A 27,320-nucleotide genomic window follows, 5' to 3' on the forward strand; every position below is an offset into this window, starting at 1 on the left:
AGAAGAAACAAGACAGTTCATTCCACAGGCAAACGCTATGCTAATCCTATCACATATTTCTTAATAACAGATAAAATCACATTTACAGAGTTCGTTGTACAAGTCACTCGTATCGGATAGTGGTAGGAAACCGAAATACCTGTCCATTTTCAGAAATGGGGAAGAACCATTTGGATTTATATTTATGTAGGGAGAAATCTACAAAGTAGGACGTACCGCATTGAAATCCTGCAGCAATGCGAGCAGATCATGTGATATCCCTGCTTGATATCCCTGCTAGATCCACCCAATTTCTGAAAGGTAGATTGATTGATGACTGCGCCCAATGAAAATCCTACTAGGTCCTTGAAATAATAGAAATCGTATAGCATTAACAACAGAAGATTGCTTTGGGGAAATTACGTTGCACTGAATTGTGGAATTTATTCTAAATCTCACACGGCGTTTTTCGTTAGCATCATTGATTTACTAGACTAACGCCGTTTCCAGCCTTTTTTTTTCTGTCTCCCGCCATTATATGGGTCCGTTCGATCCCTGTGATGTGTCCCGCCATTTTACAGCATTGCACCGCCAGTCGGCTGTGAGACTGCAGTAACTAGGGAGCTTGGAAGGCAGCCACAAGGTGTGTCCATGTGGCCAGTTCAGTTCGTCACTGAGGGAAAGCATACAAGTTGTTGCTCTCGGCAATTGTCCAAAGTCCAACCGTTTGTTTAAACGGCCTTGACTTTTCAAAGTACACACAAGCCTGTAAACAGATAGCAACGTTTGTGTTTGAATGTGGGTTGAAATAAGAAAAAAAATCAGATAGTAGAATCCATTGAAATGTTTGTGAAAGGGGTGACAGCTGCTTGCAGTTTTCACAATGCGTGATATGAAAACATTGATCAGATTCATTAAAATCCGTAAATTTCCACGTTGTCCACACTTGACTATGCAGTCTTGTGTTGCAACCTTGTATCATAAATGAAACTTTCAAAATAATATTTCACAACTTAATTACAAAACCATCCCTAATAAAGTATGCATATGTCTTTCGGGTTCTTCCATGGCGTTGCTCACCCTGACTGGGAAGATCAATGTTACATAGTGTGATTGGGTGTTACAGGAAATAACTGACACATACAGGAAGTGTGTGCTATATGCAAGACTTATATTGCACTTTTTCTTTGGGGAGTAGGAGTCAAATCACACATTTCTGGAATTTGGTGTCTGGTAAAAATTTCTGTTGCCGTTTACAAATCGAGTAGTTGCTTAATGCATATCTTGAAAATTTAAAGGATATCAAGCCACAATTTCCAGTTGCAGTAAGACTGGATTGTTTCATAATTGTTGCTAAACATTTATGCCCTAGTTCCCTGTCATGCTTTTTTCCATATTACTACTTCAATGTCCGAATCTGCCATCAACAAATGTATAAAATAAGGCTAGCATTTATACATTGGTGATTCCTGTACTAAACTCGGGACCTTGCTTTTTAAAAAATAATCACCTTGACACAGGGCAGTGGTGGTGTTTAGTTGTAACACATTAACTGGACATAGAGGTGTGGCAATTGGATAATTTCCATTAAAAACAGAACATGCCAAAAATGGCTACTCCAATAGCTCAGTGAGCTTATTCAGTGAATAGCAGAACCATACAGATCGGGTAGGTCCCAAGTCTGTGCTGAGTTAGCTGATCTCAGCCAAGGTGGGTGGGGAGCAGTTGGGGTATTACAATTGGTATCAACCATCTGGGTTCGGAGGACAAAATTAGCTTAGGTTTTCATTTCTGATCACTGTAATGACCTCTGTTGGAAGTACATATAGCTGCTTTTATTTTAGTTTACTGGTATGGCATTGCCAAAGACCCCCAATGTGTCGCAATCCTAAAATAAACTTGCCAGATTCCCTGTGGCCAGCTTTAGCAAATCTAGGAACTTTACTTTGGGCTGCCACTGGCTGCACGAGACCCATGTTTTGAGAACCAGTGGCACCAGCATACCAATATAAAAATAGCCTATAATATGGGCAGGTGAGAATAGGATCAAGCTCAGCTGTGCTATTCCTTGTTGTCAAGACTCATAAGTAATGGCTACTTGGATGAGGCATCAGAGGGTAATCAGCATCCAAAGAAAGAAAGACCTGCATATATATAGTTCCTTTCACAGCGTCAGGACGTCCCAAAGCAGTTTACAGCCAATTAAGTACTTTTGAAGTGTAGTCACTGCTGTAATGTGGGAAACGCGGCAGCTAATTTGCGTACAGCAAGGTCCCACAAGTGGCGATGTGATAATGATCAGATGACCTGTTTTAGTGATGTTGGTTGAGGGATAAATATTGGCCAAAACACTGGGAAGAACATAAGACATAGGAGCAGGAGTAGGCCATTCAATAAGATCATGGCTGATCTTCGACCTCAACTCCACTTTCCAGCCTGATCCCCATAATCCCTTGATTCCCCTAGAGTCCAAAAATCGATCTATCTCAGCCTTGAATATACTCAACGACTCAGCATCCATCTGGGGTAGAGAATTCCAAAGATTCACAACCATGTGAGTGACGAAATTCCTCCTCATCTCAGTCTTAAATGGCCGACTCCTTATCTTGAGACTGTGCCCCCTAGTTCTAGACACTCCAGCCAGGGGAAACAACCTCTCAGCATCTACCCTGTCAAGCCCCCTTAGAATCTTATTTGTTTCAATTAGATCACCTCTCATTCTTTTAAACTCCAGAGAGTATAGGCCCATTCTACTCAATCTCTCCTCACAGGAAAAGCCTCTCTCCCAGGAATCAATCTAGTGAACCTTCATTGCACTGCCTCCAAGGCAAGTATATCCTTCCTTAGATAAATAGACCAAAACTGGACACGATACTCCAGGTGAGGTCTCACCAAAGCCCTGTACAATTGTAGTTACTCTTGTACTCCAACCCCCTTGCAATAAAGGCCAACATGCTATTTGCCTTTCTAATTGCTTGCTGTACCTGCATGCTAACTTTTTGTGTTTCTTGTACGAGGACACCCAAATCTCTCTGAAACTTCCCTGCTCTTCTTGGAATAGTCCCATGGGTTTTTCACGTCCACCTGACGTCTCATCGGTTTAACATCTCATCCAAAAGACGGGACAGTGCAGTGCTGCCTCAGTAGTGCACTGGAGTATCAGCCTCAATTTTGTGCTCAAGTCTCTGGAGTGGGACTTGAACCTAAAACCTTCTGACTCAGAGGCAAGGGTGTTACCACTGAGCCATGGCTGACACCTGCAAGAACTGCAAGAATTCAACGCCTTTGGGGGAAGGGGGGAGAAAATTGACTAGAATTAAAAAAGACTATGGACAATTGACGGACATTGGTGATTTATGACTGAAAGTGTAGGTTATGAGGTTTTTTGGTGTTCACTTTATTGTGAGTTTGTGTTTATTTTTAGCAGTTCATTAATGGCAAATTTGTTACTTTATCAGTGCTTTCATTTTTGTATAATTTATTTTAAAAAAGTAAAATTTGGACCAAAATTGGCTAAAAAACCAGAAACGCTAAGTGTCAGCCACCACTGTACAACCGAAGGGAGCAAGCATTAAAACAAGAAGACCTGTGGATTAGAGTGCCAGGGTGGGAGATTGAACACTGCTTTTGTTCTGCTGAATCAGTTTCTATCATACCAGAATTAAAAGTTTGTGGTAAGAATATATCGGCAATTGAGTATCGCATGTCGCATTTTAGTTGTTTTATTGACTTTAATGAAGAAACAATTTTTAAATTTTTTGGTGGGTGGATGGTATCAATTTAACATGAAAACTGGAAATCTTATGGAATGAAATTATTGCAACACTTGAATTTCTTTTTCTGTAGGCAGGTTGAAGTACATTGATCTGAGTTTGGTGATTCTGCAATAGGTTAAATGGGCACTGATTCTGTGTTGATTCCGATGTGTCCTTCACAATTTAATTGACACAACAAATGACCATAATGCTTACTGCATATTATACTGTATCAATGGATGATAGATTAGCGAGGAATGTGAATATAGAAATCATTTGGGAATTTCTATGTTACTGATGGGGCGAAACTGAGAATTATAGCTGCCTGATCCGCGGTGGGGGAGGGGGGACGACTTTCTGGGCTGGAAACAGGAACAGAAAAAGAAAGTAAACTGACAAATCGATTGTGTGATGCACTTCATTGGAATATTGGGTATGGTATCTGACCATTGTTTTGTGTTCTGATCAATTTTCTGCTTCAGGCCCAAAGTTGCTGCCTGTAGAAGAATCCATACATAGATTAATTTAACCAACAAGGTTTGGCTCAGCATTTTCGATGGGAAATGGTGTATGTTCCCTTATTCAACGATGTTACTTATCTATCAGTAGCATGGTCTAGATTTTGGTGATCGGACACAGAAAGTTGTGCATTCAAGAACTGGACGTTAAGAGCAGCTTAGACCCCTGGTCCCATCAAACTTACATGTATGATGCTTACTCGAAGATGTTGGGTATACTTTATTGAAGACACTGCATATAGTACCTGAACATGTACTGTCATTAGAAACTGTGACAATGTAGAGTGCACCGCAAAAGGGCATTTAAATATCTTTCTAGTACAAAAAACAAAATGATAAAAAAAGATACAATATGAATATTGCAGATTATCATACAGACCTCAGTTGTAACATGTCTTGGCAGATTCGTACTATATTTATATATAGTCGTATCCTTGAATGGTTAAATACAACGTGTTCAAATTTAAAATGGTTATGCTAATTATTTTTCTCTTTGTTCTTTTTCTTTCAGATATGGCCGTGTGGAAAGTGTCAAAATTCTTCCCAAAAGGGGCTCAGAAGGTGGAGTGGCAGCCTTTGTGGATTTTGTGGACATCAAAAGTGCGCAGAAAGCGCACAATTCTGTCAACAAAATGGGAGACAGGGATCTGCGAACGGATTACAATGAGCCTGGCACTATTCCCAGTGCTGCTCGGGGATTAGATGATACCGTTCCCATAGGAACTCGTACTAGAGAGGTTTCAGGGTTCAGGGGAGGTGGTGGGGGGCCAACATATGGACCACCACCATCACTACATGGACGGGAAGGACGTTATGAACGGAGACTTGATGGGTAAGTTCCAAGGTTTCTCTAGGCAGGGTTTTGATAAATAGTGTGGTGAGAAGCAGCAACTCATGTATAGGTCCCCCAGATGGATTTATTGAGGAAATCTGTACATTCGTGCCATTTTTGGATATGGAAGAGAATTGAAACCAGTAGCAGCTCTGGCCTATTCGCAGTGGATCTATCCTGTAGCTGGCTGGATGACTACTCCTGGGATAAGTTTGGTTAGTTTGATGGAAGGTTTCTGTCAGTTAATATGGAGTTAACCCTCGTAATAAGCTTCCCTTTTCTCCCTGGATTGCAAGCAGTTCCCTCTGGATGTATCCCTTCGATCGAGTGGCTATAATATTACTGTCTGGTACAACTAACCTGAGGAATACTATGGGATTACCAGACCTACTATTTGAGGCAATACTGAAGTGCATTGAAGACTTTCTGCAGTATTATATTTGGCTTCGGTTTAAACATAAAGTATTGATGCACATTCTTTGGATATGAAATATTTCTATGAAGATAGAGTACTCTTGTGATCTACTATTTTCCTGGAAGGATATTACAGCCAATGATTTTCAACAGGAATACATGGAAGGAAAACTGAAGACTGAGGACGAAACAGATACAGTTATGGGTCTACAAATCTGTACTGTTTATTTTGTTTCTCCCTGATTGGATCATATGGATATTTATGGGCTAAAGATAAAATATTAGAAACTTTTAAACATTTGGAATGTCATTTTCCCCGTATAATGGAATAGAGGTCATTATCTCTTCAACATGGGATTATATACATCCTAAAGTAGTTGTGTGGCAGAGTGGATTACCTGGTTTGTGCTTGACACACTTTTTGATTCTACTTTATTGTACCAGTGGACTGTCAAACGAGGGAAAACTGTTAGTGGATACGTTACTTTTTAACTTTCAGATCAAATGTGAAAAGATTTTCTAACAATTGAATGGCTACTGACTGCTAGAAAATGGATAATAAATGCTTCTACTAGAAGAAAACACTGTGCTCTGGGAGTAACGGGTATAGTTGCTTAATATCGACTCAAGAATTGGGATACATCTACCGACATACATCCAATTGAACGCACTCCGCCATCTCAGAAAGGTCTTGGGGTTTGGGAGTTACTATTTAACTTTGGGAGCTATCTGTTTTCAGGCGAATGTACTTAACACTGGCAATGGAAGTTTATCTTTCTTGGGCGTTCAGTTTTCTTGATACAATCCCCAAATCAATGCGGCACTAGCACTATCCGAAGTTGGATTACCCCTTTAAGAGGGGACCAAATTGGGAATGTTTGTACACTTTTCTCTCCCTAGATTTAATTGGGATTTAGGTCGTGTTTACTGCAGTCTAAAAAGGTTGGTATGTCCTGCCATGTGTATCTTAGCCCCTCTCCTAACCCAGTCAACCCTTCCTTTCCACTAACTCCAGTAGACATTAGCACTGCTAGAAAATCAAACAGCACTTTAGCCAATAGAATCTCAATGCCTTGCAGCTCTGTTAGCTCCTTTGCCTGTCTCTGTGCCTTTCATGGATTAGGAGTTTGTATTTTTTGTATGTCAGCTGATGGCAGTAACGCTTTGGAATCAGCTTGCTTCTTCTGATTGCTGAAAGGTCAGTGTAAAATGATTCCACAGTGCATTGTAAGCTCAGTTCTGTAACTGTAGCTAACAAATTAAGTCAAGTTGACACTGTGCATAGTTTAGTGGCTTTGCTACTCAATGTTTCCTGAATCTGTAGAATGTCAACAAAAACAAAAGTTTGAACAGCTTGTGTGGGAGAAATGTAGAATGGAAAAGAACAAAAGTGACCAGAATGTAAATAAGGTAACTTAGCAAGAGGACAGAGTAGAATAATGTAAAATCCAGAAATTATGCCTCCTCTTGGAGTTTAAATGAACCACATTTCTGGATATAGTTAGCACATTTTTACTGAGGTAAAATATTTAGCAAATTAGTAAGCCTATGGTGAATCTGGTTCTACAATAATCTTTTCTATAGCTTTAATGCCTGAGAGGTAGGAAATATAACACGCTTAATAAAATTAGTAAAATATCAGCTGCATTAGGAAATGGAGAAGTAACTGGTTAACTGTAAAGGATGGACATTGGAAGAAAGCAGTGGATTATTTTTAAAGCAGTGCATTTTCTTGAATATGGTGACAAATATTAGTAATTTTGTGGGATTTAGTGTTTTTGTCTATGTGTCTGCAGCTGAATGCTGGCCATGACTTTTTCTTCAGTGAATCAGGCTAGGTTTTTTGTCTTGTCTTTTTTGGACCCCGTAACTCCACGGCAAGTAACCAACAGCTTTACTTAATTTTTGGTGCAACTTTTAATGTTCTACCAAGTATGTGGCTAGGGGACCTCACTTGGAAGTGTGGGCATAGAGGTTCATTTTTCAGGAAGTGCCATCTGATCGTGTCCTTGATCGAACAATACAGTGATTACAGTGGGCCAGAGGGTTTGATCGTCCCAGACATTATGAACAGGATTACTATAGAGATCCTCGGGATTGAACTATACAGTGGTTACAGTGGGCCAGAGGGTTAGCCAATTGTGATATTCACAAATGAATCACCATCATCTTATACAGATAATCAGCACAACTGCTCCTTAATTCCTGCTTTCTTCCAATCATGAGTTTTCTGGTTAAACACTGGACACAAAATGGTTTTCCTCGTAGTTTGAGATATGACAGTTAGAGCCCTTATGAATTGATTTGGTGTATAACACAATATTTAAAAATGTAAGAACTTCCTGAGTAGTTTGTAAAAAATCAGTTGTGTAATTTAAAGTGATTAATAGCTAGAGCAGAGGGAAGAGATAGTGGGAGAATTCTTACTGTGAAAAGATCAACAAATCTTAGAGTGTATTGCAAATATTACTTGCGTGTTAGCACCTGGGAACTGGAAAACGTTGAAGCTCTACAGATCCTAATTCAAAAAATCAAATTAAGGAGAAACCTGATACCAACTATTATAGATAGCAGCTACTGAACACATTGCTATTGCTAATTTCTCTGTTGTTTCCATATACTCTCCAGTTAAAATTTAAGTGCTTATTTTCCCAGAGCTTAGAAGGGGCAATTTGGGGAACTTTTTGCTATGTTGCTGATGCTTGACAGATTCTAATTTTTTCCTCCTCTTCCCCCTCCCCAAACAAAACACAGGGCTTCTGATAACAGGGAGCGTACTTATGATCACAGTGCCTATGGACACCACGATCGTACAGCGGCAGGGTTTGATCGTCCCAGACATTATGAACAGGATTACTATAGAGATCCTCGGGATCGAACTATACAACACGGAGTTTATTATGGGTCAAGAAGTCGAAGTCCAACTCGATTTGAAGCTCATGATCCACGATATGAACAAAGAGGGAGGGAACAGTTTGCAATATCGAGTGTAGTGCACCGGGACCTCTACAGGGAAGATATTACTCGGGAAGTAAGAGGGAGACGACAGGAAAAAAATTATCAGCACAGCAGGAGTCGATCCCCACATTCCTCACGGTCAGGAAACCAGTCCCCACAGCGATCTAGCCAAGCATCAAGGTCACGGCGATCTCCCAGTGGCAGTGGGTCCCGGAGTAGGTCATCAAGCAGTGATTCAGTCAGCAGCAGCAGTAGTACCAGCAGTGACAGGTAGGTGGAGAGGAGTATACCACCAATAGTTCCCACCGACTACATCCCATTTGACATCAGAGCAAAGGGGATAATTTGGCTATTGTTTTTACCAGTCATCGGAAAAGGTGAAGTGTACAAGTTCACAATTCAACATTTAAAAAATTCTGCTTGTTATTAAGTCTGTCCTTTATATTGACATTCTTGTTTTAATCCTTCTTCCTGACAATTTCTTAATTTTAAGTATTTAAAATAAAGAAAAAAAAATGAGCACAAAACCCTCTTTTGACAAAACCTGTGATGTGCCTGTGTGATACTAAAGTAATACATTGTTGTCACTAGGATTTCAATAAAGTGTAGTAGTAAGGATGTGAAATTTTCATGCTGTGTCTACTGAACTGTGGAAAACACAAAGCAGTACAGTTGCCCTTCCAAAAGTGTGTTGCGTCTAGAAAGATAATTTTGTATACAACACTAGAGTGAAGTACTGGTGGTGGGAGCAATTTGAGGTGATGAGATAATTGTAAAGGCTTAAGTGTAATTTTTTCCCCGTATGCCATTTTGGTACCAATAAGTTTGGCAATAATACTTTGCACATTTGGATGTAGGTCCTTATCACAGATGGCTGATGTTCAGTTCAGGATGAGCACTGCACTGAGATAGTTGAATCTTACTGTCCATTGAGTTGTTTTGTGCTTTGAAAAATAAATCTGCATTATTTCAGTTACATATAATGTTTTTAAATGTACTCATTTGCTTATATAGTGATGGACGTCGCTAGTGAAGATATTGTGTGGCATTCCATGTCGTGCGCTTATAATATTGTAAGACTTCTTACTCGAAAACTTTGCAGGGATATACAGATAGCAGCAGGAGAGCAATATTGAATTCTTATACAGTATATACAAGCTGTGAAGCCATTTTGTCTCTGTACTTTGTCATCACTGCATACATAGCAGCAAACTGTTGATTCACAATGAGTAGTAAACTACACAGAAGCAGCAAACATTTTTTTTATTTTTTTATTCGTTCACGGGATGTGGGCGTCGCTGGCAAGGCCGGCATTTATTGCCCATCCCTAATTGCCCTCGAGAAGGTGGTGGTGAGCCGCCTTCTTGAACCGCTGCAGTCCGTGTGGTGACGGTTCTCCCACTGTGCTGTTAGGAAGGGAGTTCCAGGATTTTGACCCAGCGACAATGAAGGAACGGCGATATATTTCCAAGTCGGGATGGTGTGTGACTTGGAGGGGAACGTGCAGGTGGTGTTGTTCCCATGCGCCTGCTGCCCTTGTCCTTCTAGGTGGTAGAGGTCGCGGGTTTGGGAGGTGCTGTCGAAGAATTCGCGGGTTTGGGAGGTTGTGGAATCCAGTGGGAGCACAAAGTAGTCAAGATATTTTGTAAGTTTTAAATAAAAATTTTCAATGAAAGTATAATTTTCAATGAAAGTATAATTTTTAAAATTAATATACATAATTATTCTATGTTAATCAAATATACATGTTTGTAATATTGTATGTCATTGTATGTGGTATTGTAGTAAGCCTGTAACATTGCAGTTGATCCCTGATGACTACGTGATATCATGGATGCATCAGTTCCTACATGAACACATAAGAGAGACATATTTAAATTTTCTACTTTTATTTTTAGCTTTCCTTTTGTAATATGGAGACCAGAACTGTGCACAGTATTCTTAACTGTGGGATTCAAGGTTCTATACAAGTTAACATGACCTCCCTACTTTTCAATTCTATTCCTCTAGAAATGAACCCCAGTGCTTTGTTTGCATTTGTTATGGCCTTGTTAACCTGCGTTGCTACTTTTTAATGATTTGTGAATCTATACCCTAGAGGCCTTTGCTCCTCTACCCCATTTAAACTCGTATTTTCCAAGGAATATGTGGCCTCCTTATTCCTCTAATCTATTTTGAAATTCATTTGCCATTTACACGCCCATTCTGCAAGTTTATACCCTCATTTTGGTGTCATCGGTAAATTTTGAAATTGTAGTTCTGGTTCCCGAGTCCAAATCGTTTATGTAAATGAACAGTGGTCCCAGTACCGATCTCTGTGGAGCACCACTTCCCACCTTCAGCCAGTCTGAATAAATATCTTTAACCCCTACTTTTTGTTTTGTAGCCAGCTTGCTATCTATTCTGCTACTTGTCCCCTGACTCCACATGTTCTGACCTTAGTCACGAGTCTACTATGTGGTACCCTATCGGAGGCCTTTTGAAAATCCAAGTATATTACATCTACATCAGTATTCTTTCTGTTACTACTTCAAAGAGTGACCAAGCATGACCTTCCCTTTTGAAATCCGTGCTGACTATTCTTTATTATATTTTCGGTTTCAGATGTTTTTCTATTACATCTTTGAGTAAAGATTCCATTATCTTTCCTACCCCTGACGTTGAGCTAACTGGTCTATAGTTCCCTGGTTCTATCTTCCTTTTTAAATATAGGAATAACTTTAGCTGTTCACCAGTCTTCTGACACTCTTCCCTTTTCTATTGAATTTTTATAAATATATAATAGCGCCCTGCTATCACTTTCAGAGCTTTTAGTATGTGCGGAACATGTGTGGGACATAGCCTCTTCAGAGGTGGGTCTCTCTCTTTATATGAGAAAGCACGGGGCAACATTGAGTAAAATATGTAATCATGGAGAAAATGGGATCCTCTGTGGAAATGCCCAAAAAGCCTTTGGTTGTAAAGTGGAGCATATGTTTCGTAGAGACCTGGTGTGTGTTTAAGACCCATCCTTTTTACTTTCTGACATTGTGCCTTTCAAAGTGTTTTTAGGAAATGCATCTGCATGATAATATATATTCTGAATAAATAACCTGTGTTTTGGTGCTTTATGTAGGTCAGTAGCTACGTTGATGTGTTTTATGCAAATGCACTATTTCTTTGCACTGAATGCATGGGACTTTTGTGGTAGTATTGAAATCAGTCTGTCATTCCTTTATAGATATAAAAATAGGTGAAAGTAAATGACCGCGATTCCCTTGAGATATGAAACTGAAAAATGTTACTTTATTATGGAAATATACTTTTTAGTGCATGTCTCTGACTGATCTTCAGATCGCTGAGAATAAGCTGTGATGCAGGACATACGGATTTTGTTGGCGATGACATTGAGTGGCATGACAGCTGTGAACAGTCCTAGGGTTAGATTTGGATGTGCTGTGTCACAGTTATCGGCTGTTTAATCCACTCCATACCTAAACAAGTTCACCAGAGGTTCAGGATTCAAAATCCCCCCCCCCCCAAAACCATCATGAAACACTACTCCAGTATAAATGACAATGTCTTGATCTGTTTGATTGTCTCAGTTGTTAAACTTTTTATCTGAAAAGATCTGACAAATGCAGTTACCCTATGTAAACTAAGAGTTGGAATCTGGGATGATGTTCCCAGAGTCAATCCTTATAACTGTTAATGCTTTGCATTGCATTCTTAAAACAGCTACAATATCATTTAAATTTGTAGCCCTACTTAGTTGTATTGGTGAGTTAACGGTGTGAGTTTACTTAAAAAATACTGTGGCTGTAATCCATCCATGGCCAACCCTGTTTACCTTACTATTGATTAATTCAGAATTAGATGAACAGTAGAAGTGGCGCAGTTAATTGCTAATCTTCAAATTGCAAAGCAGGAGATTCACAGCAGAAAAAACAGGTGTGAACTTCCAGACACACATAATTTCTTTTGCAGTGAATAAAGGCACAGTACATTCTTTGGGCTGATAATTTTAATACTGCCTAGCAAATTAACTGAATAGGGGGTTTGGGAAGCATAGATGCTATGAGATTGCACTGAGTTGGGGCTGTCCTTAAAAGGTGAGAGACTAAGAAATGTTGGTAGTCAGAGTGATTTGGGTGTCCTTTTACACACATCACAGAAAGTTAACATGCAGGTACAGCAAGCAATTAGGAAGGCAAATGGTATATGTTAGCCTTTATTGCAAGGGGGTTGGAATATAAGAATAAGGAGGCCTTGTTGCAACTATATAGAGCTCTGGTGAGACTACACCTGGAGTACTGTGTACAGTTTTGGACTCCTTGCCTATGGAAGGATATAGTTGCCTTAGAAGAGGTACAACGAAGGTTCACTCGATTGATTCCTGGGATGAGAGGGTTGTCCTGTGAGACGAGATTAAGTAGAATGGGCCTATATTCTCTGGAGTTTAGAAGAATGAGAGGTGATCTCATTGAAATGTATAAAATTCTTAGAGGGCTTGATGGGGTAAATGCTGAGAGGTTGTTTCACCTGGCTGGAGAGTTGAGAACTAGGGGTCATAGACTCGAGATAAAGGGTCAGCCGTTTAGGACCGAGATGAGGAAAAATTTCTTCACTCCTGGGTTGTGAATCATTGGAATTCTCTACACCAGAGTTCTGTGCATGCTGAGGCATTGAGTATATTCAAGGCTGAGATAGATAGATTTTTGGACACTAAGGGAATCAAGGGAGATGGGGATAGGGCGGGAAAGTGGAGTTGAGGTAGAAAATCAGCCTTGATCTTATTGAAAAGTGGAGCAGGCTCGAGGGACTGTATGCCCTACCCCTGCTCTTGTTTTTTATGTCTTATGTCTGGATTTTGGTCTTGCAGCGTAAAGAGGATTTAAATTGTCATGCACCCGTGATCATTTGTAATATTTGTCCATCAGCGTACTGTTCATTCATTTTAATGGCCCACAACTCTGGATTGACAGACAAATGCAGTTTCTCTTAGCAGAGCTGAATGTTAATAAACAACAATAACTTGTATTGAAATTATACTTATGCAGAAAAATGTCCCAAGGCACTTCACAGATGCATAAGGAATAAATGATTGCTGAGCCAAAGGAGGAGATATTAGGGCTGACCAAAAGCTTGGTCAAAGAGATGGGTTTTAAGAAGGATTTTAAAAGTGCATGGGTTTAGGTGGGGAATTCCTAGGCGGCTAAAGGCACAGCCACCAGTGAAGAGAGACTGATTTGTCAAGAAATGTTCAATTTGAATCAGGTATACGTAACTGAATAGTACAGTTCACTGTACTAGTAGACTAATTATTCTCAAAGTTCCGGGATCAATGCAAACCTCCCCGATGATACTAGAGTGTCTTGGCTCTTTACCATGCTTGGTCTTTGTGTTTATGCTTTATCAATTAAGCTTAAGGCTACTTTAATGCTGTTTTTATATAATTTACATTTGTCTTCTGTCCACTTATGTCATGTACCTTTTTCAGGGGGATAGGCAGGTGACTTGCTCACAAGGCATTGCCTATTCCACTGCATATCCAGCTATGAAAAATTGTGTGAACAACCTGGAAATAACTTGCCCTCCAATTTTCCTCTCTTCCTTTTGGGATGTGCTTAGCTACCATTAAGAAATTAGCTTGTGGAGAATAATTAGGAGATCCTCTAGCCTGCAGTTTTTTGTGGTACAATGAGTTGTTTTACCCAAACCACTGGCCACCAGGCCATCTAACTTTGGCCACATTGATCAATTAAGTGAACTGAAACTATTGGTTAATAATTGAAATAAAGCTTAAAAGTTTTAGATGTTGAAACATCCCATTAACCGTGTATTCAGTAAAAACCACAAACCTTGCCTCACTTACTCTGTCAAAATAATTTCTGATATTTTGCCACATTCTCCCTCCCCTTGCAAAATATTCATAAGTTGTTATACTCTGTTTTCTTCTTGCTTTTGTCAACAACTCTAGATATTTCATTATTTTGTGAAACTAAATATTCTTAACTGTTACAAGAATCTGACACAATTTTGAGTGGCTTTTTATTGGCTCATGAAGAAATTGCTACATTCAAGGAGAAAATTCTTGTGCTGTAAAATTAGAGGCCAGAAGGCCTTACGTATGTATAACCGAACTCCATAGAAAGCAGAACAAATGTTCGCTTTCAAACAAATGGAGCCGTGTTAATGAGGTAGCCACGTATAGCCTTCATTACACTGCAGTGTGTAGTTGGCCTTTGTTCAGCATCCAAAGTTTTCAATTTCAGAAGCCAATAAACAATGTGAATTTCCTTTGTCCTGACCTTTCCCTAGATGGAGGTTTAAACCAACTCTGAGCTAAAGGATATTTGAGCATGGCCTATATAAATTGGATGAGTTGTAATCCCCAATCTTTTTGAGTACCATGTTAGTGCCCAAGAGCAAGATCCATTCAATATCATACAAGCTATAGGGTACATTTGTAATATTAATGTGGATGAGCTGGCATTCAATTTGAAACAGTACAGCCTCTGTTCAAGCATTAGTGTAAAGCAGGATTTGGTGTTTGGAAGTTATTCAGTGGAACTAGTTCTTGGAAGATTGGCAAGACTGATTACTGGGCACCCAGACTGAGGAATTGGCAAATAATGTGGGTGAGGTCTTGAGCTGCCTGTGTGCCTTGTTTCCTCTTGGCTATTGTTTAGACAGGTGTCGTGGGAGTCATTGAACCTGCTTTTATATTAGCTTTATTTTAATTCAGATTCTGGGAGACTGGCACTTGTGAGTTGGCTACTGCCATTTGTACTACAGACTTGTGGCCTACAAAAAACTGGGTCTGGTGAGTTTGCCACCAGGATAAGGAAGCTGGATTTAGTAGTGTAAATTCTGGAAGCTTGTTCATGGAAGCTTGAATTAAGAAAAGGCCAATACAAGAGCAGCTTATATGGTGTCAGTTAATTAAGTCATTGATGTTCACCCAATCTTGTAGAACAGCAATAAATCATTTAAAAATGTAATTAGTCCTAAACTATTTCATGATTTGGATTTAATCTTCGAATCCAATAACTGAGCAGGTAAAGTTTTTATGTTTTTATGATTCACTGGTGTTGGGTCCCATTGTTAGAATGTGTATTTTAAATCTTTGCGTCAGAACAATTCATTTTGTGGCTCCTCCAATGATGCAGCTGGTTAAGATGGTGAGAAGATAAGCCACCCAGATCTGGACGACCCCAGATTTGATTTCTGGTCTGTGTTGAATTAGCTGATCTTTGCCAGGATGGTTGATGAACACCCCGTGACCGCTGCCGTAAGTGTACGTATGGATAGTGGCTGAGCACAAGTTTGGGCTAGGCTGTGATGCTCTCCATGATAAAATAATCTGACATTCATTGTTGAGACTTGTGTGTAAAGAATGGCCCAATTGGGTGAGGTACTGGAGACCAACCAGTGCATGTGGAGTTGTACCCAAAGAGGTATCATTTAGAAATTGTTGCAAAAATTGGGGGAAGTTTAACAAATTATCTAATAGAGTTGTAAAAAATGTCCTTTGGGGTTGTAACAGTATATTTTATATGGATTGATGCTTTTGTAGGTACAGTATCAATCAACATTCAAGGTCTGTTTCATTAATGTGAGGTCTTGTGAATTGTGTTTGTACATATTCTACTGCGAAAACCTTTCAAGAACAGTGACCGACAAGAAAGTAACCAGTCTAAGTGCTTCAAGCACTCTAAGCATTCTGGTCTGTGTATAAAATAAGAGAAAACGTTGGTCGATCTTGAATATATGAATAGTGAGATAGACTGTTGGGCATAATTCAGTTACAAATTGAGAAGATTACATTATTTATTCCAATCATAAGGTATCATGACACTCTACAACTCATTACTTTAGCCCAACAATCCAAATGTAAAATTTATTGCAATTCATTAATGGTCTAGAGATTGTAGTTGAGGTACAAACTGATATGGATTAAAAGTTACTTGCACATGGTCAACTGCCAAACTTTTTAAATAGAATTGGAGATGCAACAGACAAGTTTTTTATGTTCTATGTTTTGAGTTCCAAAGCTGCAAATTCTTTGGAACTGAGAAAAGTATCTTCGGGTTGGGAAGCAAAAATTGAGGCTGACAATGAAACGTCAAAGAAATGTTACATAAATGCTGCTGCAACATAACAGAACTCTCCATAGATTTTACAACCCCTGACAGAATCTGAAATTGGGGAGAAGGGGCAGATATAGGTGACACTACAATTACTGTACTGTGACAGTGAGAGGATGGTAGAACACGCAAACATACAAAATTGACGGCAGGAAAAAAACAGTTGGTCTATCAAGGCTGCCCCATAGTCATGATGGCCGGAGCATCATGACTAATCACTTCCTTTCAACTGCTTTCAGTATTGTTCCCTGCAAATGATACGTATATTCTGTGTTGGCTCTACCAACGTGCATGACACTACATTTATCTAGGTTAAAAGTAATTTGTCTCCTAGCACATTCAATCTTTTTGCATTTGATTGCACTCCTCTCCTATCTTAACCCGTGCACAGATTTTGGTGTCATCTGCAAACTTACTGACCATACCCCCAGCACCACTGTCCAGGTCATTGATGCATATTTGTTTTTCTTTTTTGCTATTTGATTTGTGTATTCTGACATTTTTGCCAGTTGCCTATTTTCTGAGTTATTGATGAATGATGTCCGTTGTGAACAACAGTAGTGAGCAATTCCTGTCTGTGTTTTCTTTGGATTAAAAAATAGTTTATGGAGAGATAAAGGCAGTTGACAGAAATTGCTTGCATCGGTTGTGTAAAGATTTAAACAAATGTAAATTTGTGGTAAGAGGAAACTGGATCTCTGTCCAAATAAGTCTATTATCTTTATAGTCCCTTCCAGTAGGTGCTGTCTTGAATTAAAGTAGCTTCAAATCTCCATTACATTACCCATACTAGTTCTTAGCATTCAAACAACAGTGCCCTGGGATTGTACTTTTTTTATAATATGAAAATTATAAACCATTGATAAATTGTCACTTGTTTTGTTTCCAGTTAACATTGATGAACCCTCGCCATTGACTTCCCAACCAGAGAAATAATTCCCCATTGATCCTATCAAAATGGTTCATAATTTTAAAACCCTCTTAAATTTCCTCTTTGCTTTCCCTGCTTCAGTGGAAATAGTTCCAGTATCTTGAGTCTCTCCTCACATCATTCTGGTGAATATATGCTGTACACTCTCAATGGCTTCAAGAACATAAGAAATAGGAGCAGGAGTAGGCCATACAGACCCTCGAGCTTTAAGGTCCTATCTTCTGTAATGGGATGCCCAAAGCTACACAGTGCTTTTAACTGTGACCCAACCATTGCCTTGTGCAAATTTATCATCATCGTGAAACTCTTGCACTCTGCCCATGTTTATAAAACCCAAAATAATATTGGCCTTTTTTATGGCTTTATCTACCTGCACTCGTACTTTCATGGAATTATATATTTGAATCGGAAAGTGGACCTGTTCATCCACTTCCTTCTGTGAGTGTATACTCCCATTACTTGTTTTTCCTCCTAAAATATATTACCTCACTCTTCCCTACGTTAAATTGCATCTGCCATGTGTGTTTGCCTATTCAACTAACCTTTTTGTCTTCTTGAATTCTTTTGCAGTCCTTCTGTTTGCCAAACTCTACTTTGTGACAACTGCAAATTTCTATATCGTGTTCCAACCCATCTCCAATCTGAGCAACATGCCTATTACCCTTTACCCATTGTTTCCCATCCATCGACAAATTTTCAATGCACTACTTTTTTTGTTATACCATACACTTGAACAAGCCTCCTGTAAGATACCTTATCAGATGCCTTCTGAAAATCCATGTACATTAAATGTACTGCATTCTGTTTATCTAGTCAGTCACCTCTTCAAAAAAAACAATTAAATTTGTCAAACATAACATGCCTTTAACAAATTTGTGCCAGATTAATCCATGCATTTCTAAACACTCACCAATTTTATCTTGAGTTATGGATTCTAAGAAATTGCCCACAGCTGAGAGTAACTAATCTATAGTTACTTGGTTTATCCATCTCTCTTGAACAGAGGTATTATATTGGCTATACTGTAGTCCCCTGGCACAATTTGCATATTGAAGGACGATTATGTTATTCTTAAAGCTGTAAGTTGATAAGTTTTACTTTTATTGCAGTAGTATTTCCAAATTTGCAGATGACACAAAACTTGGAATTGTAGTGAACAGTGAGGAGGATAGTGATAGACTTCAAGAGGATTTAGACAGGCTGGTGGAATGATCGGACACGTGGCATATGAAATTTAACGCAGAAAAATGCGAAGTGATACATTTCGGTAGGAAGAATGAGGAGAGGCAATATAAACTATAGGGCACAATTCTAAAAGGGGCACAGGAACAGAGAGATCTGGGGGTATTTGTGCACAAATCATTGAAAGTGGCAGGGCAGGTTGAGAAAGTGGTTAAAAAAGCATACGGGATCCTGGGCTTCATAAATAGTGGCATAGAGTACAAAAGCAAGGAAGTCATGATGAACCTTTATAAAACACTGGTTCAACCACAACTGGAGTATTGTGTCCAGTTCTGGGCACTGCACTTTAGGAAAGATGTGAAGGCCTTAGAGAGGGTGCAGAAAAGATTTACCAGAATGATTCCAGGGATGAGGGACTTTAGTTATGTGGATAGACTGGAGAAGCTAGGGTTGTTCTTGGAACAGAGAAGGTTGAGAGGAGATTTGATAAAAGTATTTAAAATCATGAAGGGTCTAGACAGAATAGATGGAGAGAAACTGGTCCCATTGGTGGAAGGGTCAAGCACCAGAGGACATAGATTTAAGGTGATTGGCAAAAGAAGCAAAAGTGACATGAGGAAAAGCATTTTTACACAGCGAGTGGTTAGGATCTGGTTAGGAGTGGTTAGGAATGCACTGCCAGAGGGGGTGGTGGAGGCAGATTCAATCGCCGCTTTCAAAAGGGAACTGGATAAGTACTTGAAAGGAAAAAATTTGCAGGGCTGCGAGGATAGGGCCGGGGAGTGGGACTAGCTGGATTGCTCTTGCATGGAGCTGGCACAGGGCCAAATCGCCTCCTTCCATGCTGTAACCTTTCTATGATTCTATGATAGTTTATATATAAAAAAAATTGTCCTTTGATTATTGACTAGTGTTCAATGTTATAAACTGATAGTGTGCAGAAAGTGCTTCTACTAGTGATTTTTGGTGATTAATTTTTAAGCAAGGCTTCGGTAGAAACTGTAGCTGTAAATATGTCAGAATTTATCCCCTGTATTAAAGCATGTCTGAGTTAGAGCTGCGGAGTCACTGACTGAATATAGCAGATGCATACGAATAGGATCAACAGCTAATGACTGGGAAGGGGAATTGAAAGCCTGAGTTTACTTGGCAGTAAAGGTCATGGAGCAGGTTTCTTAATAGCTGGTAGGGAAAGCAAATTTTGATTTTTTTTTTAAAAAAAAGATTGGGGGAGCAAGGTAGTTTGGCAAGACTTCATCTTATGTAATATTTATTGTCAGCTAAAGCGGCCTGTATACTGCATTTATTGTAATTCAAATTCCAGGTCTACCACTAGCCTATGGAAAATGATTTCAAAGCATACACACTGGGAGCAAGCTCCTGGATTACCACCCTTCCAGAATCTGAATTATAAGAACGGTATCAATGCAGCTTAAATGTGAATGTGTTTACTGACTGTGCTCCCTGAATAGCTGATAGTTACAATCCTATGGGAAACTTCCTGCTGCAGTGTGTCAGCAGTATCCATCTTCAATTATCTTTTATTTGTATACTGGGAATGTGGCGTATTTAATGTATATTTATGCAGTTTTAGGGATATTGGAGTCATGGAAAAGGTACAATGTGGATTCATTAGGATGCAAACATAACAAAAATAAGGATGACAAAAGACCATCGGGCCCGTAAATGCTTTTTTTATTCAATAGATTGGCTCCCCCAATCTCATTCCTGTCGACTAACATGGCAGCCAGTTTGCACACAATGAAGTCCCCCAAACATCAGTGAGATAAAAGACCAATTCATCTGTTTTGGTGGTGTTGGTTGAGGGATAAATAGTGGCCGGAATACCTCAAGAACTCCCATGCTCTTCGAATAGTGCCATGAGATCTTTTACATCCACCTCAACAAGTAACTGGGGCCTCGATTTAATGTCTCATCCGTAACCACAGATTTTGCACTGTTGTACCAGACATTTAGGGGGTGATTTTAATCCCCAAGAACGGGTGGGTTGGGGGCGGGTGGGAGTTGAAAATAGTTGTTATTTTTGGGTGCAACTGCAAAATTTTCAGACTTTGCATTCCCAGTGGGAAGCCTGTACTTTTACGCGCCCGAGTTAAACCCAGAAATAAAGCTGGGTTGCAGTTGCGACCCAAAAAGCAACTATTTTCAACTCCCACCCGCCCCCAACCCACCTGTTCTTGAGGGTTAAAATCACCCCCTTAGTTTTTCAGCAAAGTGGACTTAAAACCTTAAAAGCTAATAATATATTTCAGTAATTATCTCTCCACATTTAGTCCTTCTTCCTTCCCTTCTGTACCCTTTTCGTCTGGCACTTTCTCAATTAAATGTCACAAAAATAAGAGTGACTTTAGTCCTCAGGTGATCAGACTCTGTGTGCCCTCGAGAGTTGGGTTGTGAAATTATACTGCAACTAATGAAATTGAAATGCAGATGTATAGAAACCTATAGCATAAATCAGCATGCTTTTAAATATGTGACAGAATGGACGTAATCTGACCTTTATTTCTGAGCAAACTTGTTCTCACGATGTCTGGTTCTGTTCACTGTGCCCTCCACTCCTGTGAAATTCCTTTGTTTTTAAAGTCAAAACTGCATTGGCAATACACGCTTCCTGTTTGTTTAGAATTTTTAACTATTTAAAATTTTCTCACCGTAAGCATTTGGATGACATGTTACTTAATGTGGATATAAAGCATGGAGCAAGAAAAAGGAATGAGATAATGATGCTTCTGTTGTAAGTGATGGTGAGTTGTGTGTCTGAATGAAATGCATCCAAACTGGTCAGTTGCCCAAAAAGCTGCGAGATGAAGACCCATAATGGTTGATATCCTTAATATTAATGAGTTCTTTACTTGTGTAAAGGGACACCACAGAGAATTGCAAATAGCTATTTTCTTTATTAAAACATTCTACGTGAGCAAATTTGTACCAGATTTAAGAGTTCAGAAATATTCAATATTCCAAAATAGTCTACAGAAATTAAAGGGGGTAATTTCATGCACATATCAGTTTTGGAGTTCTCCCAGGGAATATGTAAGGCCCAGTTTGTATGTGCTTCTAACTTCATTTCCATGCTTAAAACTATAGAATTCTGACATGAATAAACACAAGATTACAGCAAATGCCAAAATTGCTAAGCACATGGAGAGGGCTTAGTGATAATTTAACTCTTAAAAATCAAAGATTATATCCTACAACCTTTATTTCAAGAAGATTTTATCATTAGAAAGCATTTTGACTGATGTTTTGACTGAAAATGTTTTGGGAGAACCCCAGAGATTGCATGGTGCAGATTGGTCAGCTCAGCTTCATTTGATTCCCTGGCTGCACACTCACCCAGCTCGTGTGGCTGGCAGATTGAAATATCTGATAAAGCAGGCTCTGCATTCAACCAAATAAATGCGGGTAACATGATCAGAGCATCTTAAGTGCCTTGCCCCTTTTGGTGGAATATATCTGAATCCATACTGGTTTTATTATGTTACTAAATGTATACTGCATAATAAAGAGAACCCATCTGGTTTACAGATTAAATATGCTTAAGTGCCTGGAGATTTAGTTAAACATGGTAAACATTGTACATAAAAGCCCATGTGGATCATTGTCAGAAGGCTGTTGTGTCACAGGAATTGTGTGCAAAATAAGGCTGTTTGTTGCAGATGGCACAAAATAGCTTCAGCATAGTTTTATTTTCTTCCATATTTATTGACATGCTGAGATTGTAGTTTTTATTGAACTAAAAGTGTTTTTTTTAATGGTTATGAATGAAAATTCTAAAAAAAAATGTAGAACAGTGCAAAGTTGACCTTGTGACCTATAGGCAAGGGGTAGCAATTGATTTCTGCAAAACAATTAGTCTGTGTTGTGAAGAGCTGTACTTTATGGTGAAGTGGAATGTAATACAGAATGCTGTAATATTTTTGATTTTTTTATTCTGAAGTTTATGTGAGTGAAAGGGGAATACCACCAATTGAGGAACAGAATAGTAACATTGTGTAACTGGATACCATCTTAAGCAGGCTTATTTTGGCAAACCCGCTGTATGAGTTGAAATGCTTGCATCTGAATATAGCAAAAGCAAGAACTGCTTATTTGGCTTCTCAGAGCTAGTTTGAACTGGAAATATCCAGTTTGACTTGGCAGCTGGCCATGTCACAGTGGTAATATGAGCTTCACTTCCTTCTCTGATGGAGTCCTTGTGGTGCAGGGGGAAAGGATAGAGGGGAGGAGGCATGTGACTGGCAGGAGTCTGCGGTTAACCCAGGGGGAGGAGGGGTTACATTCTTAGCCAGTGGACTGTGAAGTGCCTGTCGATTAACTTGCAGATGTTACTGCCGCCCCAATGAAGTGGAGCAGACGTGGGGGAGAGTGGCTGAGCTCTCTGGAAATGACTTCAGAGATTAAATGCCTTTATGAGGGATTTCTAACAGCTGCGCATGTTGTAATTTAGAAAAACCATGCATGTTAGTTTTGAATTTGAGAATTTCTCTTGGATTTTCATTACATTTGCCTCAAAAGATTTTCAAATATAAAATGTTATGCACTTAATGAATATAATTTAGACAGCTTAAGATCGTAGTTGTGGCTTTTGGTGACTTTTATCAAAGATGTAAAACACACTGGTACATTTTCTGTAGAATTAATTAGGTTTAATTCCATTAATTAGATTGTATTGTTACTAGACAGCTTCCTTTGTTACCCTCCTCATAGATAATTACTTGAAAAGATCACCAGTGAGTCACTGTTGTACAATTGCAATGAACTGTTTTTGTCTTCATCTACATTGCTGTGTTTTTGACCCACTACCATGCTTTTGCAAAAAAAAAACAATCTGAGCCTTGATAGTTAAACTGATTGTATCTACAGAAATCTTTACAATACAGTCAAAGGGATCCTGTCTATTCTTGTTCTCTTCCATCACACCATACACTTTATGTGCATTGTGTAGATGCTGTGTTTTAGTGTGGAGTTATTTTGACCCCCTGAAAAATGTTTTGCAGAAACCATTTACAGTAATTACACAATTTGCAGAGGGGCTCTGCTAACTTTCTAGTAAATGCCTCCCAGCACCACATTAACCTATATTCAACAGGGCTGGAAGTCCGTTTTGCTATTAGCAATTCTAAAGTGCATTGGTCAGATTCAAAGTTGGTGAGCCAACCCATTTGTAATGTTATAAATAAGTGCCTGATTCATTAATTTTTGTTATTTTTGCTTTCATAAAAGTCTGTAATAAATCGCCAAATTTCTCTCTATTACTATTCGTTTCCCTTGTGTCCCTTTCCTTTGTCTTACTTGTTTTTTGTTATTTTTTTAACTTTCTCTCATCAGAGCAAATCCCCACCCACCCAGTTTCCTCCCTATCAATTATTGCATTATTTTCTTTCATCTTTCAGAGTACTTACAATATCCTTTCTTCTACAGCAATAGGGAAGAACAATCCACATTGGAAAAGAATGAAAAGTTGGCAGTATCTTTAGAAGCTGTTGCACAAGTGTTAGAACTGAAAATGTCTCCCCAGGGAAATGGTTACTGAAAAGTCCTATATGTTTGTGGAAATTCCTTTATTTGGTTTCTTTATTTAGCCCAAGTAAAATACTTTGTGGCTACCTGAAATGACTGTTGATATTTTGCAAACTGGGGTGTGCAAATGGTGCCATTTCCTCTTTTTTTTTTAATCAACATTATTTACTATCTCTCTGTCTATAATTTATTAAAAATCTTATGTCTGCATGCATTACTTGCATCACTTGACTTCCTGTTGTCACAATTTTTGTGTTAACTTTTCCATTATAAATTCCCATGTCCATGTGTATAATGGAAACTTGTCACTCCAATTGCTCAATTTGACTACTGGACTGCACAGCCTGGCCATTGGATTCACACGATGCTTTCTGAAATTTTTTTTCAACTACCATTTTTCCCCCTCAGTAATTGAAATTTTTAATGTCCAAAAAAAGTGCAACCAACATTAAAAAATTACATATTTCACAATGTGGAGATGCCGGTGATGGACTGGGGTTGACAATTGTAAACAATTTTACAACACCAAGTTATAGTCCAGCAATTTTATTTTAAATTTATTTGTGAATTTAAAATAAAATTGCTGGACTATAACTTGGTGTTGTAAAATTGTTTACAATATTTCACAATAACATGATGAGAATGTAGTCACTTTGTGTCTTCTAATGCCTTCAATAAAGTTTTTACTTGAAGGCCTCAACCTTTCCCAAAGCCTAGACTTGGAGTTGATATTTTGGCATGGAGCTGTGGTGCTGTGAGCTGAATTTGAATTGTACAGTCTTGAGCGTGTGCAGTGTATCTAGATTCCCAGGATACATCAGTACTGTCAGTCAGCTGTACTGGTGTATTATTTTTTCTTTACAGTTTCTCGCAATTTCTGCTCATGAGTTTTTTCAAAATTGTTTGAAGAATAGCTAGTGGACAAATTCCAAGAGCAGTACTGAGGTAAAATTCATAGCATTCCTTTTAGAAAGAGAGGCTGTGTGAAAAGGGTGAGAGAAAGAAATGGGTCAGAGACAGAAAGAGGGGTGAGAAAGAAAGAGAGGTGTGGGGGAGGAAGTGTGTGTTTCTCTTTATGTAATGTTACTTCAATTTAACAAAAATGAATTTTTGAAGCCAGCTAATTACTTCACCTGTGTTTTGAAAAGGTTAATACTAATGGTTCACTCCTGTGACAAAGATTCTAAATTCCAACACTTTTGAGACAGGACAGGAGAGAGAGAGAGACAGAGAAAAGCAGATAGGTAAATTATTTCTTCATTCTAATTTGATATCTTTTATATATTAAAAAAACAAATTAGAATTTTGAAAGCAAAGAAAGCATCATTATAGGAAATAGATGGGAAGGGAAGGAAGGTGGAAAACTGGTTGAGGGTGAGGGACACCTCTTGCCACTGAGGGGAATGGATGGAGGGTTAAGGGTGAGGTGAGCAGAGCAAAGAGGAGAGGAGGATAAATGGGTTGAGCAGGTTGTTCAAAGGGGATGAGGTAAGGATAATTATGGGAGTGATAGGAATGGGAATGGATAGTGGGAAGGGTAAAGGTAGAGGAGACAATGAGAGCAAAGTATTGAGGAGAAGCACCAGCCATTGGGGAAGAGGGTGGGATGGGAGCCACTGAGAGCCACATTTACCCCACAATCTCTACCTCAAATGCAGCCTACAACCTTTAGTGGCTCTTTTCCCCACCTCTCACTTAAAAGGAAAGAAAGGATGAGTAGCAAAAAGAAGTTAAGGGGAGAACAAAAGAGACAGACAGACAGACAGTCCAAAACAGCAACACAAAGACAGCAGGGACAGGTAAGGGAAAGACCATATTCTCAGTCTTACCATGTGCAACATCACAGAAATCGACTAGTAATATATAAAAAAATTTACGTCTGCACACATTTCCTGTTCCAGCCTTTTCCATTATACATTCTGTTATCCACATTTATTATGGAAACTGCCGACATAAACTCGTCATGCTGTAATTACACCCTCCCACTAATGGTGACACTGCAACACCCTAGTTTTGTATTTTCCAGCACCTTGCTCTGTACTGCAGAGAAACTCCTAGGCTCTAGCCAATGCCGGTGAGGAAGGGGGCGGGCAAGTCAGAGGATTTCCTCGTGGGTTTGCTCCTGGGCCTGGCCAAGGTGATCATCTACAGGACCAGGTTAGGCATGGCACGTGGAGGCGGTCGCTCCGACTGGCTGCCTCTATTCCGTGGCATTCTCCACGCCTGGGTGGCCCTTGAGAAGGAGCACGCGGTATCTGGCGGTATGCTTGAGGCTTTCCGTGACCGGTAGGCACCGCAGCAACTGGACTGCATAATAGACACCGATAATAAAATTATTATTTAATTGGTTTGGTGGTTGAGTTATCGGGATGACATTAGTTACCCCATTGTTGTCAGTGAAGGGACGCATTTGTACCTAAACATGCTCCACCCCCTTTTTTTTCTTAAGGGGCTTAAACTAAAAACAACAGATAATGCAAATAATAAATCAAAGTATTATTTAAAAATAAGGACAGAATTATGTCTGGATGTCCTGTTCCAATTATATCCCTTCCAATAACCTCGCTTCAACTGAAGATTATACTTGATCTTGACTAGTTATATTAAAGAAACTTTAGGCATGCACAGTTCTTCTCTGTCACACATTGTCTAATGCAAATTTCTGTTTCACACTTCAACGTCACCCATCTCTGTCCTGGCTCAGCTGATCAGTTGCTGAAATCCTCATCAATGCCTTAGTTACCTCTAGAACATAAGAAATAGGAGCTGGAGTAGGCCATCCGGCCCCTCAAGCCTGCCCCACCGTTCAACAAGATCTTGGCTGATCTTCTACCTCAACTCCATTTTCCTGCATTATCCCCATATCCCTTGATGCCTTTGATATCTAGAAATCTATCCATCTCTGTTTTGAATGACTTGACTATTCCATTGCTCCCCTGGCTGGCCTCCCACCTTGCACCCTCTGTAAACTTGAGCTCAAGCAAAATTCTGCTGCCAGTATCCTAACTTGCACCAAGTCCCGTGTACTCATCACCCCTGTGCACACTGACCTACATTGGCTCCCGGTATGGCAACACC

At 39.3% G+C, this 27,320-nt stretch overlaps 1 protein-coding gene across 1 annotated transcript in view; it reads left to right on the forward strand.

Moving 5' to 3' along the window:
• Window positions 1-27,320, forward strand: part of LOC137301112 (msx2-interacting protein-like) — a 93,210-nt gene that overhangs the window by 15,075 nt on the left and 50,815 nt on the right. Inside the window, exons 2-3 of the mRNA XM_067970540.1 lie at window positions 4,764-5,084; window positions 8,253-8,726. Of these exons, the coding sequence (XP_067826641.1) occupies window positions 4,764-5,084; window positions 8,253-8,726 (795 nt within the window). The remainder of the gene's footprint in view (window positions 1-4,763; window positions 5,085-8,252; window positions 8,727-27,320) is intronic.

The sequence above is a fragment of the Heptranchias perlo genome, chromosome 32, assembly GCF_035084215.1.
Source record: "Heptranchias perlo isolate sHepPer1 chromosome 32, sHepPer1.hap1, whole genome shotgun sequence".
NCBI lineage: Eukaryota > Metazoa > Chordata > Chondrichthyes > Hexanchiformes > Hexanchidae > Heptranchias > Heptranchias perlo.